This window comes from Phoenix dactylifera, chromosome 7 (assembly GCF_009389715.1).
Source record: "Phoenix dactylifera cultivar Barhee BC4 chromosome 7, palm_55x_up_171113_PBpolish2nd_filt_p, whole genome shotgun sequence".
Taxonomy (NCBI): Eukaryota; Viridiplantae; Streptophyta; class Magnoliopsida; order Arecales; family Arecaceae; genus Phoenix; species Phoenix dactylifera.
The window spans coordinates 8,816,139-8,835,759 of NC_052398.1; the positions used below are offsets into that span (position 1 = coordinate 8,816,139).

The window sequence follows — 19,621 nt, forward strand, 5'->3', positions numbered from 1 at the left end:
ATCTGTGCGGTGGGTGATCTAACGGTGGTGGATGCGGTCTACGGAAACGCCATCATGGTCATGGCACGGCCCCCCCGATTTTTGCGGTTCCGCAGAAAAACTGAAAAAATCGTTTTAACCCTTCAAACCTTATTTATTTATTTATTCAGTCTTTTCTTTTGCTTTCGGCAGAGAGCCAGTCAGCCAGATCAAAAGCCTCGGCCCCCACCACTCTCCCCTCCGTTCCCCCCCACGATTCCTGGAGTTCGAAATAGAAAAAGGGAAAGAAAAGCCCGAAAGGAGTACGGAAATTTCGCTTTCTTGCATGTATCTTTGATTCCCACAGGTAGCTTTTCTTCAGATCCCATCAGCAAATCGTGAGGTCTCTTTCTTGTTTTGGGATTGTGAGGGCTTTTTTTCCTAATGTTATTCGTTTTCTTGGAACAAGATGCGTATTCTCGATTGGAATCGATCAAGATCATGGTTTATGATGATGTCGATCTGAAATTGATTCAAAGATTGGATTTTTTCATTGTGTTTTGATTATTTCGACTCTTGATCTTGTGAAACCCGGGGATTGAATTGCGAAAGAGATGTCAGCTGCTGGGGTCCTCGTCTCCGATCCCGGGCTCCAGAGCCAATTCACCCAGGTGGAGCTCCGCGGCCTTAAATCCAAAGTAAGCGTTCGAAACGACCCTCCTCCTGTTATTGGTTGTGATGAATATCCGATGGTATCGCTTCTTGACTTGAGAATTATATATTTATATTCGTGCTGTTCATTCTGTGATGGGATTGGATAGTTTCTTTCCGCGAAGGAGTCGGGTCCTGTGAAGCTGGGAGATCTGCCACCGATGATGGTGAAGTTGAAGGGTCTCAATGAGTTGCTCACCGAGCAAGAAATAACGGCGATCTTGGGCGAGTCGTATCCTGACACCAACAAAGATATAGACTTTGAGTCATTCCTTCGGGTATTGTTCTTGAGCTTTGGGTCATTGTTTCTTGGTCGAAGTTTATGTATGATGAGAGTCGGGGAAAGATTGATGGAGCAGAGTTGATTTCTTGGGCAGGTATATTTGAATCTACAAGCGAGGGCAGCAGACAAATTGGGCAGCACGAAGAACTCATCATCATTCTTGAAAGCAACGACCACCACACTCCTTCACACCATTAATGAATCAGAGAAGGCATCGTATGTGGCGCATATAAACAGTTATCTTGGGGAGGATTCATTTCTGAAGAAGTATCTGCCTCTCGACCCTGCCTCCAATGATCTGTTCAACCTTGTGAGGGATGGTGTCCTCCTCTGGTGAGTTATTGTTCTGTACGTTGTATATTTGTTTGACAAAGCTTGAGAGAAGAAACAGATAGTTATGATTGCTTTTGCATGTCAATGTTTGCAATTCTGTTCTGTAAATGCTACTGGTTTTTAGTAAGAGACCTGATTTTATCCACAACTATCAATAACAAAAAGTTCTCTGATATGATTTAGTAAATTGATCAATGTTGCGGTGCCGGGGACAATAGATGAAAGGGCAATCAATACGAAACGAGTACTCAATCCATGGGAGAGGAATGAGAATCACACTCTTTGCCTTAATTCTGCAAAGGCTATTGGGTGCACCGTGGTTAACATTGGAACACAGGATTTGGTTGAAGGGAGGGTAAGTGCGAGTGAAGTTGTCATTTGATAAAATGGCCATCTAATTTAATATTTCCTTTTTGGCTTCATTAGTTTTGGTGTAATTATTTATAAGTTTTTCTTGTCAAGTATCTTCTTGCTTGCTTTTGTTTTGAGGAAAAATATCCAGCTTGGACAACATGTTTGACAAAGACACCTACCATTTTTTTTTATCTTCTTGCTTGTGTTATTAAAATGAATTGAATAGTTTTTTTTATTTAGTTATTACCCTTTAGTTAGTGCAACTTGTATCATAACCAAGCGTTGTCCCAACTATTTGGTTGATGCTCGTTGTGCAAATGTTCCTATTTAGGGCCATCCTTGATGTTACTTGAAGCTCTTTGACATCTTTTATCATAGCCTCCATTCATATTATTTTAGGTTTCCCTTTTTTCTGCATTTATCAACTCAAATTAAAGTATCTCTTATGATTTGAGCCTAAGCAGATCTTCATTATAAATGCCTATTACCATCTTCATTGATTCCCAGTCACTTTGTCCTTAGTTTGTGCAACTCTTCTAGCTCCTCTCACATATTGAATTCTTACTTTAGTCTTCCTATTTATACGACATATTCATCTTAACATTCTTACTTTAGTTTTCCCGAACCCTCTTTATTACTTAATACTTTGAGCAATGGGACACTGCTAAGATATGCATCAATCACATAACACCCAAGGCATATATTCATCGCATTGAACTAGTTCTAATTATATAACATATGTTTTCATCTATCTCTTTGTTATTTTATATAATAAAGACCAAATAACAAAAATCAGTCGCTTTATACTACCTCTTGTCCATCAATCTTAATTGAGGCCTTATCTTTTTTCTTTTTTTGTATTTCCAATAAAGTTGCATTCCATATACTTTATTTTTGTTTTGCTGATTTTTAAACATTTCTCCTCTAAAGCTTAGTTCCATAAATATAATTTTGTACTAATCTAGATTTTTCTTATTAATTGACGTTATATGGTCCATGCATAATATACCCCATGATACACCTTTTTGAACATTAATAATAAGTTAAAGGATTATACAACCTTAAGTCCTTAACTATTCTAGAAAGCTTCTGTTTGTGTTTGAAAATGGCTTTTGGTCTTTTAGTTTTCTTTAGAAGCTGCTTTCTACATTAGAAGTTGCTGCTATGAGGATCCTGTTTGAAAATTGTCTACTTTTTGTTGCATGTGGAGCACCCTGTGCTCTTATTTCTTAATTAACTCGGTACTGCATTTCTTGCCATCTGAACTGAGAAATTATTATTATTTTTTTTATGCAGCCTCATTTGGTACTGGGGTTGATATCTCAAATTATAAAGGTACACACTGGAACTCTCTCTCTCCTCCTCCCTCCATCCCTCCTTGCTCAACAGCAGTTGTTTGCGATCTTTAATTGAAGTGATTCAATGTTCTGAAAAGAGGGTTATTATAAGAAGAATTGATGGTTTCATTTGAGCATTGCAACTTTGATGGCTCAGGTCATGCAAGCAGTAGGCTAAAATAGTTGTTCTCTCTGGAAAGAGAGAACCTTATATATACAGTATGTATGATGATATATCAAGAATCCAGTAATGTACTTGACTGACCGGGTGACCAATAATCAGATACAACTGTTAGCGGATCTTAACCTCAAGAAGACACCTCAATTGGTAGAGTTGGTGGATGACAGCAAGGTCACGTAACAGTAACCTTTTTTTTCTGTTTTTTGGATGCCTATAACATAGCATTATAGGATAATTATGTAACTTATAATGCTGGTATTGTGATATGCAGGATGTGGAAGAACTGATGAGCTTGGCACCAGAAAAAATGCTACTGAAATGGATGAATTTTCATCTCAAGAAAGCAGGTTACAAGAAAACTGTAACAAATTTTTCTTCTGATGTTAAGGTACATACCAGAATTTGAATTAGAAGATTTTGTATCATTTTTTCTCCTTCAGTTATGCGCACCATGTTGACCTCACTAACAATGTTCCTAAAATATATTAGAAGATAGAGTAAATCATACGCGCATAGTGACAGCAACATTATCATTGAAATGCCATGATCCAGAAAACTTTTAATTCAGGTTTTAATATTGCATTCATGCTGGAACCCTTTGAGTTCAGATTAATGTTTATACTTACATGAATCCTGCTCGTGCGTGGACACTTTTGAAAGCTTTAATCATTTCCCAACAAATCTTAGTCCTGTTTTTTATGCGAGAGGATCAAAAAAACATCATGGAGAGGGACTTATGGGGATCTGCTGTATTAGTGCGCTATTTCTTTTCCTGACCAGGAGTGTTAAGTACATGGGTGCTTCTGTTCTGAGTTCTGACAAATCGATACTTCTATTCTGTTATAACTAAAATGATGTCTCTCATACAGATAATTTACGATAGGACTTTTTTGAGAGCATCTTTATCATTTTATGGTTGTAAATTCGTGCCACATTGGATATGATCATAGATCTTCTGTCATCAAGAGCAGCATTTCTGTTTTTGCTAAAAACTTATATTTGGTTTCTGGTAATTAATATTATTAAGGAAGCAAGTCAGATGTACTTTTCTGCTCTGCAATTGACAATTGTGAACATCAATGACATTCTAAGATATATAATTCCTCGTCCATCAAAAAATTTAAAATTTACAGCTGTAACATTGGAGATTCTTTTCTACCTCTAAAGCTCCTTTAGGTGTATGTTCTGTTCCATATGATGGCACTATGTTTGTAGAATTTGATCAATTATTTGTACATTGAAAATAAATTTGGTGATATTTTTTAAACAGCAACTTTGTTGACTCATTTCATTTGTCAACCTGGAGAATTTGATAGACACCTTTATCGAGTGAGATAGTTGCTTTTCTAACCATCATGGAGTACTGCTCTTGCATGTACATGTGATTAATGTTTCTCTTCTTGGGATTTTCTTCTCATTCCTTTCTCTTTCCGTTATGCATCCGTTAGTTATTACAATGTTTTCTTTATCTCACAAATGCATATACTTACAGGATGGAGAGGCTTATGCTTACCTTCTCAATGCTCTTGCTCCCGAACTTTGTAGCAAAGACACCTTGGATACCAAGGATCCTAATGAGAGGGCAAAAATGGTACTGGACCAAGCAGAGAAATTGGATTGCAAAAGATATTTATCTCCAAAGGACATTGTTGAAGGCTCTCCTAATCTGAATCTTACATTTGTAGCACAAATATTCCAGCACAGGCAAGAACTTGCTTTTCCTTTTTCCCCTTATACATTGTGCATTGTAAAGAGCTCCATTGATTGTTTATGAGTGGTTTATTGCATTTCATTGGAATAATATAGTAAATATATTAAACTAATGGAGACATTTTAAAACAATAGTTTATTCTTCCTTTTTGGTTTTAGTTTTGCCGTTGGTTTTCATTTGATGTCAAATTCTCTGGCTGGCAAGTTCATGTCCTTTTGCTACTTCCATTTAAGTTTGCTATTGTCTTTCTGTCCTTGCTTCTTAATCAATCCAAGGTGATTTTTAGACTCCCAAAATTGTTTTCTAGTTTCAATGCATTTGCTCAGATTTAGAATATGAAAGAACTCAAATAAAAAAAATAAGCTCATATTATGAAAATTTTGTTTACAGATTGACTTCTCAATTAAAGAAGATAAATCCTCAATTTTTGATGGAGAAGTAATGAAAAAGAAGGAAACAGTGAACAAGAATAGACAATTTATATCTTCACTTATTTTTGAAGATTTACAACAACATTTTTCTTTCAAAGACCTAAAAGATACCCTTGTGGTAAAAGGAGTCTTTTAAAGACTTACATTACAAAAATAATCATAAGATCTTAGTTTAGATTGCTTTGATGGCCAGAAGAAAAATGGCAAACAGGAAGAATAGAGGCCCAAAATGCTGTTTGGTTACCTACGATCTGGGGTAAGAATAATAGTTTTTAGTGATGAAAAGGGGTGTAGCTTTCTCTTGAAAAAGAAAGGGTGTGTAGCCTCTGTTTTATATCTTCTTGTTCCATAGAAATTCTTTATTTTTCTCTCCAATGAGGGAGATCTCACTTAAAGGTCACCACCGAGTTCTCCTTTTTAAAAAAGCTGATGGTCTCACCTCTTAAAACTTTGCCTGTATCATTTATATCATGGATGCACTACTGTCTAAGTTATGTACCAAAAATATGATCCATTAGCTGGTATAGTATCATCCCTCAAATCAGTGCTTGAATTTGCAATTAACCCCTAAAATAATATGAAACTACTAAACTTTAAGAACTAAATTACAACCAACTCAGTTACTCCTAGATGGTTTCGTGCACATCAGTCCCTCCATTTTGGTTCATCACATGATCATGCTTATTGCATCCCTTCCTCCCCCCAACCCCCCACCCTTCCTGTTGGACCATTGTTAACTTGCATGACATGGGACAAAACCATATCTCTATCTGTATATGGCTTATGCTGTTATAGTGCACTCATTCTAACTCTACCCTTCGCAGGCTCAAAACATATCCTCCTTTGCAGTCTTTTCTTTGCATGCTCATTTATTCTAAATTTTTCTATATTTCCCAAACCTTCATGCGTATGGTATAATTGGTCTGAAGGTTCTGTGCTTAGCTGTCGCATTCAATGATTACAAAAGACTTCATGGAACTTATCCACTTTATTGACCATGTTCAAATATTTTAAAAAGATTCTTTTGCGAGCCTATTTGTATAATTGAACTTAGTGTAAAAAGATATCTGTTGAGGAAAACTCTCTACCTTTCCATATTCACCGCATTCTGCATTATGGCCATTCCTAGTATGCCCTTAGTTGGTGTCTATTTTTTTAGATCATTAAAATAAAAAGTAGATGAATTTAAAAATGAGCCAGTCTATTGTCATCACCACCTTGCTGACAGCAATCACATACCCAGCTCCAACCTCATAGCAATGGCCCTTTTATTGAGTATGTGTGGAGTATAAGATTGACCTCCAGTGATGGCTGATTGCCATTAGGAATTCCCTAGTCTCTTCTTGAGTAGTTTGTACATCTTTCTTTGCTCCCATATATTTGTTTAGCTTTTATGAATACTAGATCCTGACACGTGTGATGTGCATGATTTTTTTTCTCAAAAAAAAATATTGCATGGTCCTCATCACATCTATCTGTCTTCCAACACTTGGGATTAGGAAAGACTCTAATCTCTATTGGATATCCACTGTAAAATAAAAAATAAACACGGCAAATTTTCCCTCTTTTTTTGGTGCTGGATTTACATGGATTCTGGAGAAACAGAGAAGGAACTCAATTAGGAAGACTTCAGGCATGGAGGTCCGCCTCTTAGCCATTAGCATTACATATAGTTAGATAACATCAGATACGCCTTGGTCTCATGGCTTGATAAATGAGCTCCCTTGGTATATCAAATTTGTTTACCAGATCGTTAGCACTCTTGTGTCTGTCCCTTCTTTTCAAACTATTTTTTTCCAGTCAGTTGCATGGAAAGTGAAGCCGATATAGTTTCATGAAGTCCTTGTTACCTAATATAGTTAAAGTATTATCCCATGTTGTTTCATTGGAATGAATTGGAAGTTCTATTCCACAATGATCCTCATCTCATGTTTTTTCATGTTTATAAATTTTATCACAGTGAACTTCCTCCATTCATATAGCACAACTAGCTTCATCCTAGTCTTCAAAATATTTTTCCATCCCTGAGTGAAACGAAAGACAGAAAAGGTGGTGCCTGTTATCTTTTCTATTGTGGCACCTGTGCACAAGATGCCCGCCTGCGACACTCCCTTTTCTCCTGTTCCATTGCAAAACAGGGCCTCACCTTAAGTCTTCTGAAAAAGAAGGTTCCAATGAATCCAAGGAAAACAGCACATTTATGGCCATGACCAGCTAAAGATCACTGCCATCTCACAAATTGGATTCGAAGCAACTTTATTTTATGAGCATTCTTATAATGACCAAGGCCCATTCTTGTTTTTCTAACTTAATCTTAGAGCCTTTACAACCCTAAATGCCATTCATAAGCATCCTCCATTCCAAATTTTCATTGCTTTCCTACAAGCTTTACACATCTTCTATATCTATGTGGTTAATATTAGAGTTTTGATAACAGCCATTACTATTCATTGTAAAAAAAAAGTACCAAAAATCAACAGCAAAAAAACAACGTTATTTGGTTGTCACTGTTCATGGAATATTTGACAAACATCATGTTGGAGCAGCAAAAATCACCCTCACCAGGATGAAGAGTAGGGAAGGATGAAACATCTGAAAGGAAAAAAATACCTCCATCTTTTAATATAGGCAATAGATGTTCAAGGCTGGAAAAAATTGTCTCAAGCCCTGCCTTCTGATCATTATTTAAAAATAGTGAGGTGTTAATCTATTAAACATTTAGATGTATTTATATAATTACTTTCTTGTGGGAATATTGAAATGATGATCGGTAATATTCATTAGAGTTCTTTCTACTCTAATATACTCTATCTCATTTTAAGATGTAAATGTAGCGTAGTACTAATAATCTTTATGTTATACAGGAACGGTCTGTCTGCAGACAGCAAAAAGGTGTCCCTTGCAGAGATGATGCCTGATGATATCCAAGTATCTAGAGAAGAAAGAGCCTTTCGGTTGTGGATCAACAGTCTTGGAACTGCAATATATGTTAATAATTTGTTTGAAGATGTCAGAAATGGGTAAGTTATATTTGACATATGGTGATGGCTTATTTTGCTATCTTGCTAAATGATAAAAGTACATGCAGATGGGTTCTTTTGGAAGTACTTGACAAAGTGTCTCCTGGATCAGTTAATTGGAAGCAGGCAACAAAGCCTCCTATCAAGATGCCATTTAGAAAGGTGGAGAATTGCAACCAAGTTATAAAGATTGGAAAGGAGTTGAATTTTTCACTAGTAAATGTTGCTGGGAATGATATTGTACAAGGAAATAAGAAGCTCATTCTTGGTAAGTGGTAATGTTGTTCTGAGGGTACTGATTGTTCTTTTTTATTTTGTTAAGTTTAATATTTTCCATACTATATTAATTGTAATATAAAAAAAAATTTCCCCTTTTTTAGCTTAAATTCTAATGAGACGGTGGTCAGTCTTATTGCACTACTCTTAGAGGCACGAACATTCCTTTTAGGTAGCCTGATTGTTTTGTCTGCATATTGTGTATGTACAGACATACAGAGACATGCTCTGCTCCTAAATCTTTCTTTGCCCACATATTATTGTGTATGGATATTGTATGAGTGGAAAATTAATGATTCAGAAATGAAGTTTTCAGAACATATATCCGCCAGCATATCTTTTCCTTTTTTAGTTTCTTTGATAAGGTAACAGTGTGCTAGATGGCATTACAAATTGTTTTACTTTACTGAGCACTGGATTCTGTTGTTTCTTTTTTCTGGGGCATAGTTATCACATTGATACTTGAGGTGTTCGAGCAAACTTTTTATAGCAGATTATTTCTATAGATATGCCTGTTTCCATTGTTTACTAGTTTGGTGAAGGTCTCAGCTACAAATTGTTAATGGTGCACTGAATCAAGTCAATATGCCTAATTGAAGAAGATTGTTTATGGTAGATGAAATCCTTTGTTTTGATTCATTCTGTAGGTTATCGAAATTTCTGGAATAAACTTCAGCCTTCGAAACTACTTAGAGTTTAGCCACTTTTGAGCACTGACTAATTTAACTTTGCTTAATCATCTCTGTATATATATGGAGATAGGCTGTACATCGGAGGTATTGAACCAGAGATGATCACGGTAAAAGTGGGCCTCGTAAAATTCCTTATCTTCTGACTGCTATTTAAAGTTATAGCTATGCAAAATAAATTTGTTAGGTTTTAGGTATGCAGGAGTCACTACTTGGAAACAAAATAATCGACTTTGCCTGGTCATTTCTTCAATATATCATGCAAATATATTCAACAAGAGACTAGCAGAATAAAAGGTGTGCTTATGGGTTCCCATGTCCACATACTTCTTTTTAAACTTATTGATGCAAAACAAATTGTTAGCTGCCAAATATATGTTATTATACATTATAACCATTAACCCTCAGTTTCATCATCACCTTCTCATGGGTTGCTTTTGTTATATCTTTTGTCACATCTGGTTGATGTTAATCATCATTTTGCAAACTTCAAGCAAATGGCTACCTTGGTGCAATAAATTTTTAAAGCAAAAGGCAGTTGAGGAAGAGTGGTAACATGTGTTTGGAGTGATAGAAGATGCACTAAATAAAATTAAGCTTATCCAACTATTACGGTTCCATTTTTCTTTTTTCCATCTTTAACATGCAGAAAACTAAGAGGGTTTCCTTTGTATGACCTGAAGAACATAAACATAGAAGGTTCCGATACTTTTCCACCATGGAAATAGGGTGAGGTTAAAATACCCATCGGTGCGATTAAAAAACATTTCCACTACAAAATTCAATGCTTGTGATTGAAAAATGAAAATCTAAATATTGGATGTGATCTAGAATGCCTAAAATGTGTCTACTTACAGAAAATCATATGTTCTGGAGACCCCTAGACTAGGCAAGAGGCCATTCCAAAATCAACACGCTATATCATCCCATCATAATTTCATACTTGGGATGCCTTGATGCTAGGCTAGGGCTCTCCGAAATATAATCTTTTGTAGATAGATATTCTAGGCCATCTAGATCACATCCAAGGTTTAGATTTCCATTTTTCAACAACAAACATGAATTTGGTGGAAGATGTAAAGTCCTTTCTTTACACCCGGTGGGTAACATAACCACACCCATACACACAAAACATTTATACGTACATACTTACATATGCATATACATATACATATACATATACATATACATGATTGCTTATTTCTGCTGATCTTGGCCTGACCTTTTATTTTTTGTGCCATTAAAAATGGTTGACAGGTTGCTGCTTCAAGCAATAATTTGACTCTTTCATCTTGCTTTCTTTTAGCTTACTTGTGGCAGTTAATGAGATCCAATATTCTCCAGCTCCTGAAGAACTTGAGATGCCACTCCCAGGGAAAAGAGGTATCAGATGCTGATATCCTAAGTTGGGCCAACAATAAAGTGAAGAAATCAGGCAAAACTTCTCAAATGGAAAGTTTTAAGGTACTCTCATCAATTTCCCATTGCTTGTTAGCTCTTTTTTTTTTGAGAAATATTACCTGTCAGCTCTTTAAATATTATTTTTCTCTCAAGTTTTCCTCTTTTACTTTCTTTGTCCCACCAGGACAAAAGCCTATCAAACGGAATATTTTTCCTTGAGCTTCTTAGCGCTGTCAAGCCAAGGGTTGTAAACTGGAAACTTGTTACAAAGGGTGAAGATGGTATGCTCTTTCGCCAGTACACATCAAATCTAATATTCATCTGTTATTGTGTGGCAATCAATCTTGAGGTCCTGGATGTGCATGTTTGTGAGATAAATTTGTGGACTTGTTTGTATGTTTACAGAAATGAAGGTGCGAGAATGGAATTAGGTTGAATTTACTCTTGTTAATCATATACAGGATCACCCATTGTTATGATCTTATTGTCACATACAGGATCACCCATTGTTATAATCTTCTGCAGATGAACAGAAGAAGTTGAATGCTCAATATATAATCAGTGTCGCGAGAAAGCTCGGATGTTCCATCTTTTTGTTGCCTGAGGACATAATGGAGGTAAAATTAGTATAACCAAGATCCTCAAATGTAGCAATATACTTTTAGATCTTCATGTTGTGCGCACAACCCATATTAGAGCACAATTTACTTCTGATTTTTTTTTTTTTGTTAATTTGTAAGCATAACCATGAATTTATCAAATCCTGGATTATCTATGCCAAGCATATTTTATTTTACTGGTCATTGGGATGCCAGCACCTTCCTGTACAATCACCTTTTTGGTAAAACTGCTCAGATGGCGAAAATCATCGGATGGAATTGAATAATTGGCTTGTTTATTAATTGATGGACCATCCTTCCTTTTGCCTTTGGTCCTGAAGAAGCTTTGGGCATTTTTTTCTAATTCAATTCTTATGCATTGAATGTTTCTTGCTGCTGTGGCAGGTAAACCAGAAGATGATCCTTACGCTAACTGCCAGCATCATGTACTGGAGTTTGCAGCAACCTGCAGAGGACTCTGAAGCACTCTCAGAAACTACAGAGCCTGCTGTTGAGGTGTCTGAGCCATCCACCTAGGATGCTGCCTCACAGAAATCTCCCTAAGATAAGATGAAAGTGATGTTGCAAACAGCATTTCAAACTGAACTGTTGATGATGTGGCTTCAGACATCTCAAAATTTGAAAATGGCAATTGTACTGTTGGAGAGTGACTCATAAACTCAGTCTGTCCAAAGATAAGCAAAGTGAAAAAAAAAGGAGAAGGCACCGAGCATTATGGTAGAAAATTTTTTATAGATCCACCATATAGTAGGATGCTTTTTTGTATCTCATAGTGCTTATAACCAAGCAAAACCTTTTTGCTTTAAGTTTCTCATTTGAGAAGGAAAAGAAAATTATAGGTATCAGAATGTGTTTATAGGTTTTTTAACTCTGTTATAGGTATTCTTTGACAGTCAAATTTTAACTCTTGTCGAATAATTTTTTCAAAAGTAGTGGCATTTTTGTGGCAGGTATGGGAGAGGACAGTTTCTTGGCATGTAATTTTTTTTATAAGAATTCTTGTATGACTTAGCTTGTGAGTCAATATTTCTCTCTTATTATTCAGAAATGTAGAGTCGACAGGTTTTTTTTCACCAGTGACTTGTTTTGGGTAATGGTGTGGTAGAATATTGCTGGTTAAAATCAGCTAACAGGCTCGTCTCGGCTGGTTGGCACCTCCCTCCATGGAAAGCTCCCAATTTTGGCTCAGGATGGTGGCACGTCCACCGAATTTCTGGGGCAAAACTTGGTGCATGATAAATTCAGAAGACTTCGTGGCCTGTGTTGTGATAAAGACCTGGAAGTGGCAATATTTTCTGTTTCTTAAGTTTGAAATCTTATGGAATGTTTCAAGCTATCTTTAAAGCAGATGGAAAAGGTTCTGTTCAATGATGTCGTAAATCACAGTGGCTGGCACATGTGCTTAACCATTGGATTTGAAGGTGCTTTACTTTAGGGTAAAAGATTTGAAAGGTTCTTTCTTTACCCTCTTTAATAGGAGAGCCCTTTTACGTTTTAGTTCTCACTAATGGGGAAGCCTGTGGTAAAATTCACGAAGGACCTGTTCAGATTGTGTTAGCCTAGATGCACAAATATAATTGATAAATTAAATATTTTTAATATTTAAAAACAATAAATAAGAAGAATAAACTAGCAAATAATTAACTTGACAATATACTAATAAAATGAAGAAAGAGAGAGAAGATGGCCTGTGGATCGAAGCACGCTGATGCGCTGTCTCAGGAAAGTTTATGCCTCCCACGCACGGGTCTGCTGGCACAGATCTCTTAGAGATACGACGACCCAATACAGAACCACGTCTTCCCCATTAGTGCGCCTCTAGGGAAGAAAGAAGAGCACGTTCATGCTTGCAGATAGTTCAAAAGAAACTTAGAAAAATTATGAGAAGAAGAAAAATTTTATTTTTTTCTTTTCTCCCCCAATGATCCCTAGAGCTCTTTTTATCTAAGACTCTTGGAATAGGAAGAAGAGAAAATTTTTGATTGTACTTTGAAATGATTCCTATAGCCCTTTATATAGGCTCAGGCACGTCAAAAGAAGAAGATTCTCCTCCCGTGGATTGATTATGTGTCTTCTTGTGCTCCTTTGATTTTTCGGCTTATTGCATCTTGGCCGTTCATATTTTCTTCCTTCTTCGAGGGGCCTTTACATGCTTGCTCTTGTGCTGGATGCATGACACTTGTCATGGTTTGCTTTCTTTGAAAATTTTTCCATGTTTGCTTCCTTGCTTGTGCACGAATACTTGCCACTTGGCCGTTAACCAATTTGGTTTTCAAAATTTTAAATTATTTGATTTAATTCAACAATCCCCCACATAAATTAAATATTTAAAAAATTTAAAGTCAAAATAAAATTAAAAAAAATAAAATAAAATACTGAGTATCTTATATTATGTAATAGGTATAGGTACCTTTCGGTTTGAACCTTCACTTAGTGACAATTGATTACACTACAGGAAACAGCACCTTACCCGACGCTTTTGTGGAGCTTTGCCGACGCTAATTAGCGTCGACTAAAATACCCCCGACGCAAAGCCAAGCGTTGGCAAAGCGTCGGATATACCAGAGTGGCAAAAGTTTGTGCCGACGCTTGAGTAAAGCGTCGGCAAAAACATGGCTTTACCGACGCTTATATAGCGTCGGCGATAAACCGACAGAGCGGTTTCCTCGACGCTTTTTTGCGTCGGCAATTCCTGATTTACCGACGCTTGTATAGCGTCGTCGGCGTTAACCTTTCCCCGACGCTTTTAAGCGTCGGAAATTGCTCAGTTGCTGGCGGTGCCACGACCTTTTTTACCGACGCTTAAAAGCGTCGGCAATTGTCTCGGTTTACTCGACGCTTTTTTGCGTCGGCAATTCCTGATTTACCAACGCTTGAATGGCGTCGTCGGCATTAACCTTTCCCCGACGAAATTGCTCAATTGCCGGTGGTGCCAGGACTTTTTTACCGACGCTTAAAAGCGTCGGGAATTTTTTATAAAAAAAATAAAACAATAATCAGTATTATAAAATACAAATTACAAAACCTATATTATAACAATATGAACCTGTATTACATTGATACATTGACACAAATACTCAGATCATTCAAAATATGAATATTGATATATCTGATTAAAACTCCATGTTTTTGACTCATATATCAGAAAAGCTGCCATACAAATTACAATGTACTCTGAAAAAGCAAATTACAATGTACTCTGAAAAAGCAAATTACAATGTACTCTGAAAAAGCAGAAACATATACATATCAAACTCATAAAAGATAATCTAGAATGCATCAGGGACGGGATTCAGCTCCATCATCATCTCTACTAGCGTTTGAAGTATCAGGAATCTACAAAAAAAAAAAAAAAACTTTAGAAGTTAAGAATAATGTGATACATTAACTCATATATCATAATTGATAATATATAAAATATTAAAATATATATAGTTATTTACCTGAGAAGGGAGAAACCGTTGTAACATGGAAGAAATATTCGTAAGCTGAGACTGCAAATTTGCTTGGTTTTGCTTCAACTCATCAATAGTTGCTTGAAGCCGACGAACTTCTGCAGTGTTACTAGATTCTCTGGCATTTCTTGTATATGTGCCCACTGAAGACAACTGAGTGGGGGTAACTCCAACGCCGTAACCCCTCACTCGACCATAACGCTCTGGGCCCATCAATTCAGCGAGCACTTCAGCTTCAATATTATGGGTCGCGTCGGATGATGATGACCCCCCGACGCGCTCCGAAATAAGATTTGTTGCCCTATCTTATATCTCTCCAAAAAAAATTCAAATTAATGTATGCCAATAATAAAACCAAAAAAAATACAGCACAAGCCAAAGATGAATACATACAACTATATCTCTTGACTCCTCCCGGACAAAGCTGCCATCTCGGTGGGTGTGAGTCATCCTATAAAACTCCACCCTACCAGGCTCCCTCCCATTATCATCCATCTACAACAAAAAGTATATTTCAAGAGTATACATGATAGAATAATTTAAAATAAATTTAAATTATTTCAAGAAAGCTTACGAATTCAGCTCTACGCCTCGCATAACTCATGGAGCCTGAAGTGTGAGGAACAGTCTGTGATGCTCGAGCAGCTCTACCAATATTGGAATATATCTTCTCCGAAAAACAATAAACAATGTAATGCATAAAATGTATAAATTTTTAATCTATAATAATAGTAAATACAATCTAAGGTATTGAAAAAATATACACAACCTGAGCTCTCTCGGAAAACCAGTAGTGGACAAGCTCCCTCCACTGATGAGAGATTACATCTGGAGGACAAACACGGGCCACCTCCTCTTCAGTCATGCCCTCGTGCTTCCAATCCGCCTTTAGCTTCGCCTTATATTCTTTCCATTTGCGGTTGACGGACTTCAGCACCCAATCATGGCTATTTGCTGGAAGGACAAACTTTGTCTACATCAAAGTCAAAAATGTTATATCAATGTTAAATCAAAAAATAATTGAAGATAGTAGGCAAATTCAATTCTTTACCTCAACAACTCTAAGAAGCTCAACCTTATACGAAGGAAGCATTTCGTTCCATTTCGTATAGTTGAGTGGACACAATTGTCCCTTCCGCGCAACCGATCCTAAAAAAGTTGATAAAATGCTTGCAGCATTCTTGATGGGCTGCCCTAGTTCGTTGCAATGGACGACAATCTTTTCATCCTCAGGTAGGCTCCATACGTCCCGTGCTCGAGTGGGCCCTCGTGTTCTCCTCACTCTCCCTAGTCCATCTATAAAATAAGAAGTCCATTAAAGGCAAATGATTTAAAATAATTAGAACTGGAATGAACATCTAGCCATTAAAAGCAAATGATTTAAAGCAAAATAGTTAGAACTGGAATGAACTCATAAGTCAAGGAGCAATTGATCAGAGCGAATTAAACATCCTTGACTTATAATTATAGCATTCAAAAAATCAACAAGCCAGAATAAAAATATGAACAAAACCTCAGTGAACAAAATATGAATAAAAAAATATGAATAAAAAATCACTGATGGTCACCCAACCATCAGTGAACAAAATGGCTGGTTGCTGAGTGAGAAGAGTGAATGGACCACCTTTACAACTTCCCTTGAGGGGACCCACCAAAGGAAAGCACGAGATCATCAGAAACAGATGTCCCAATTGCAAAAACAGAAGCTAGGTAAGCACCAATATCACTGAACCAAAAGTTTTGACTGCTGCTTCACCTGTTCATTTCTATCAAAATCTACCCCATTTCCCTCCCCAGGGGAAACAGCGGATCCTAAGAACAGGTCCAACCAATCATGGCACATCCCTAATAAAGATTTGGCATGCATAGATTATAAATAGAGATCAGGCTTCCTTAAAATTCCTTGACAACCATCAGGTCACCAGAAGGCACAATAATAGAAACAAAACAAAACAAAATCTAATCTGTTTATGCCCTTATCAGGACAACATTGAAATGACGGAGGAAGAAGACCTGTTTAAATCAATAGGCACATTAAAGATCACAATAAAATAAGAGTTAATCTATCATCATCCATTAGCAATTATCTATATATGTGTTCACGCCCACAGCTCAGTAGTTACAAGGATATTGAGAGCTTCAAGTCCCATGCATGGATACACTGTCAAAGTGTGTCCTATAAGACTGATCATTTCTGGCAGGTGCTTGCAGCATCCAAATGGCTTATCATTGCTAGTTAAACCTCTTTTGTTACAAAATCTTTCTTAATCAATCTATCCTATATAAATGAATTCAGAAGATTGTTATTTGCCCATCAGTTCTAACAAATATATTCATGGCTTCATTAGACTGTCCATTAAGAATTTATATAGCCGGAAATGGTGGTGTCTGCAGAATAAATTACAAATCTAATAATGTCAGTTCAGGAGTAATTCTCTGTATCAGACTTCAGGTGAATATAAATAATTTATGAATTACAGTAAAATAAATTGCAATGTAAGAAGATCCACACAAAAAATGAAAGTAGCAAATCCTCTAGATCCTCTCACCCCAATATTTTTCTTTTAGATTTAAGGGTCATAACTTTCTCATCTTCATATCATTATTTTCTAACTACATACTGAAGTCGATAGTTTAGCATTATTTGCATAGATATCCAAAATAAAATATAGAAGCATCTTCCAAGCACTATCAGAGAACACCAATTTAAGTTGTATGCTTTTGAGACTAGGTTTATATAAGAAACTAATACATACCAATGCTTGAAAGGACAAAACCAGCCAAGATATCTTCTTCAATCCCTGACAATTTGACCTGGACATTCTCACCAGGTCCAGCACATCTTACTTTATTTTCATCACAGTGTATAGCAAGCACTTTTACATTAGCCTGTCGATTACTGAGCATAGGCAGACCTAATCCTGCCTATGGGCATAAGCCGACAAAGTAATCCATCCAAGAGGGAAGGTTGGCTTAGTGCCTGTAAGACCTTTTACAATACAGACCAGCATAAATTGAATAAAACCTTTCATTCCAATTTCAATGCATTCGGTTTGCAGTCCAAATGGAAATATATTTTTCAAAATACTTCCAATATCCAAAATCATCAAATATGCCATATGTAATGTACTTTTTTAAAGGCAAATGATTTAAAGGCAAAGGATTGTAAATCAAATTACCCAGGACGTCCACGTCATCCGTGTCTGGACGATCTGCAGGTGGAGCGTGCTCCGACTGGGACCCGGACTGAGTATGGGGCTCATCGGGCTGCTGGGAACGATCAGAAGTAGATCCCACAGATGTGTGCTGAAACTCAATATTTCTGAAACGTCTTCCTCGCGGCATATTGTAATCTAGTATGCACAAAAAAGAATCAATATTAGTTAAATATTAAAAGTACATTACTTTTAATATTCTTATAAAAGAAGCATTTGATGTAGGAAAGAGCTCTCCTTGTCATTTGTTAGGTTGCCTATACTTGCAGTCACACATAATAAAGAACTCAATCAACAATATAAGCAAAAAAGTTACGATATCTGAAAATCCGGAATAAAAACACAACAGCAAAGATACATGACAAAAGCTGAAGCCTCCTTTGTCAAACAGACACCTCGCCAAAATAGATATCTCGTAACAAGTGGGTTTAAGGAATACTACCATCCTCACACATATGAAAAAAATATAATAAAAGTTGTTCTTTTTGAAGATCAACATTGGACTTTTGATCGAAAAAAATGCCAATTGTTTGTTAATTTTTGTATACGAGTCTTTGGTCCCACGGATGTGTGCTGAAACTCAATATCTCTGAAACGTTTTCCTCGCGGCATATTGTAATCTAGTATGCACAAAAAAGAATCAATATTAGTTAAATATTAAAAGTATAGAAATAATTTATAAATTGCAAAATAATTTAATGCATAAAACTAATGTTTTACTTACCATTAAGAAACTAGCCAGCTCTCATTCAACATCCATCCTAACCAAACTAGTAGAATTCAGTTCATCAATTGGCGGAACATTAAAAGGCATACACTGAGTGTAAGTCTCATCATCCTCCTCTGTTAACCCTTTTCCCATATCATACAAGTCTCTAGGTTTAGTCTTAATAACAACAGACCAATCTTTATCTTTAGAGTCTTGCACGAAGAACACTTGTTGAGCTTGAGATGAAAAAACAAATGGGTCATCTTTCAATAGCACACCAGTATGTATCAACCTTGAAAAATTTACTAGTGTGAAGCCATTTATATCTTGCCTCAAACCTCTAGATGAGTTTATATCCACCCAATCACATTGAAATAATACTACCTTAAAGTTTCTGTAATAATCCAACTCATAAACATCTGTTAGGGCACCATAATAAATTTTTCCGTCCGCCTCAACCATAACTCCACTATTTTGTGTTTTTCTAAATTTTTCACGTTTTTTTGTATGAAATTTAAAACCATTTATAATGAACCCATCATATCTGTTGACAATATTGTTCGGACCTCGAGCAAGGACTATTAATTCATTGGAACAATGTCTCTCCATCATGGTCGGTACCTAAAAAATTTAAGTCAGATAATAATTAATTTTACACAGTTCCGATCGTAGAATATAATAAAAGACCTAATAGGATTCAACGTCTAACCTGTTTTAATAACCATTCGGGAAATAACTCAACCAACCATCTTTGCTCAATCCTTGGGGTAGGATGAATGTTATTGTTGGCGCTTCGTTGAGCCACTAAAAAATCTCTGCACGAGAAAAAAATTATTTGTTTTGAATATTATATCTGATATGACAGTAAATTGTGATTTGTTATAACCATACTGACCTGCGATACTCGGATATTAAGTCACTGTGAAGTAAGACATAA

At 36.3% G+C, this 19,621-nt stretch overlaps 2 protein-coding genes across 3 annotated transcripts; one reads left to right on the forward strand and one right to left on the reverse strand.

The window, feature by feature from the left end:
* The first annotated feature begins 207 nt into the window (after positions 1-207).
* Positions 208-12,378, forward strand: LOC103711357 (fimbrin-5-like). Of its 2 annotated transcripts, none has more exons than XR_005512538.1 (15): positions 208-325; positions 428-656; positions 780-947; positions 1,047-1,285; positions 1,469-1,640; positions 2,936-2,974; positions 3,260-3,328; positions 3,429-3,545; positions 4,650-4,861; positions 8,164-8,319; positions 8,388-8,587; positions 10,591-10,748; positions 10,870-10,966; positions 11,183-11,302; positions 11,690-12,378. XR_005512538.1 is itself a non-coding variant. In XM_039128210.1 (15 exons), exons 2-15 carry the CDS (start codon positions 573-575, stop codon positions 11,819-11,821), a joined length of 1,935 nt encoding a protein of 644 aa, XP_038984138.1. In that variant the 5' UTR covers positions 209-325; positions 428-572; the 3' UTR covers positions 11,822-12,378. The 2 variants fall into 2 exon arrangements, 1 of the variants encoding a protein (XP_038984138.1); XM_039128210.1 differs by having other exon boundaries at positions 209-325; positions 11,211-11,302.
* A 3,011-nt stretch (positions 12,379-15,389) lies between these two features.
* On the reverse strand, positions 15,390-18,227 carry LOC120111342. The gene is made up of 3 exons (XM_039128211.1): positions 17,940-18,227; positions 15,812-16,056; positions 15,390-15,733 (listed from the first exon to the last, which is right to left on the reverse strand). The coding sequence occupies exons 1-3, from the start codon at positions 18,103-18,105 to the stop codon at positions 15,503-15,505; spliced, it is 642 nt and encodes a 213-aa protein (XP_038984139.1). The 5' UTR covers positions 18,106-18,227; the 3' UTR covers positions 15,390-15,502.
* Positions 18,228-19,621: the final 1,394 nt, after the last annotated feature.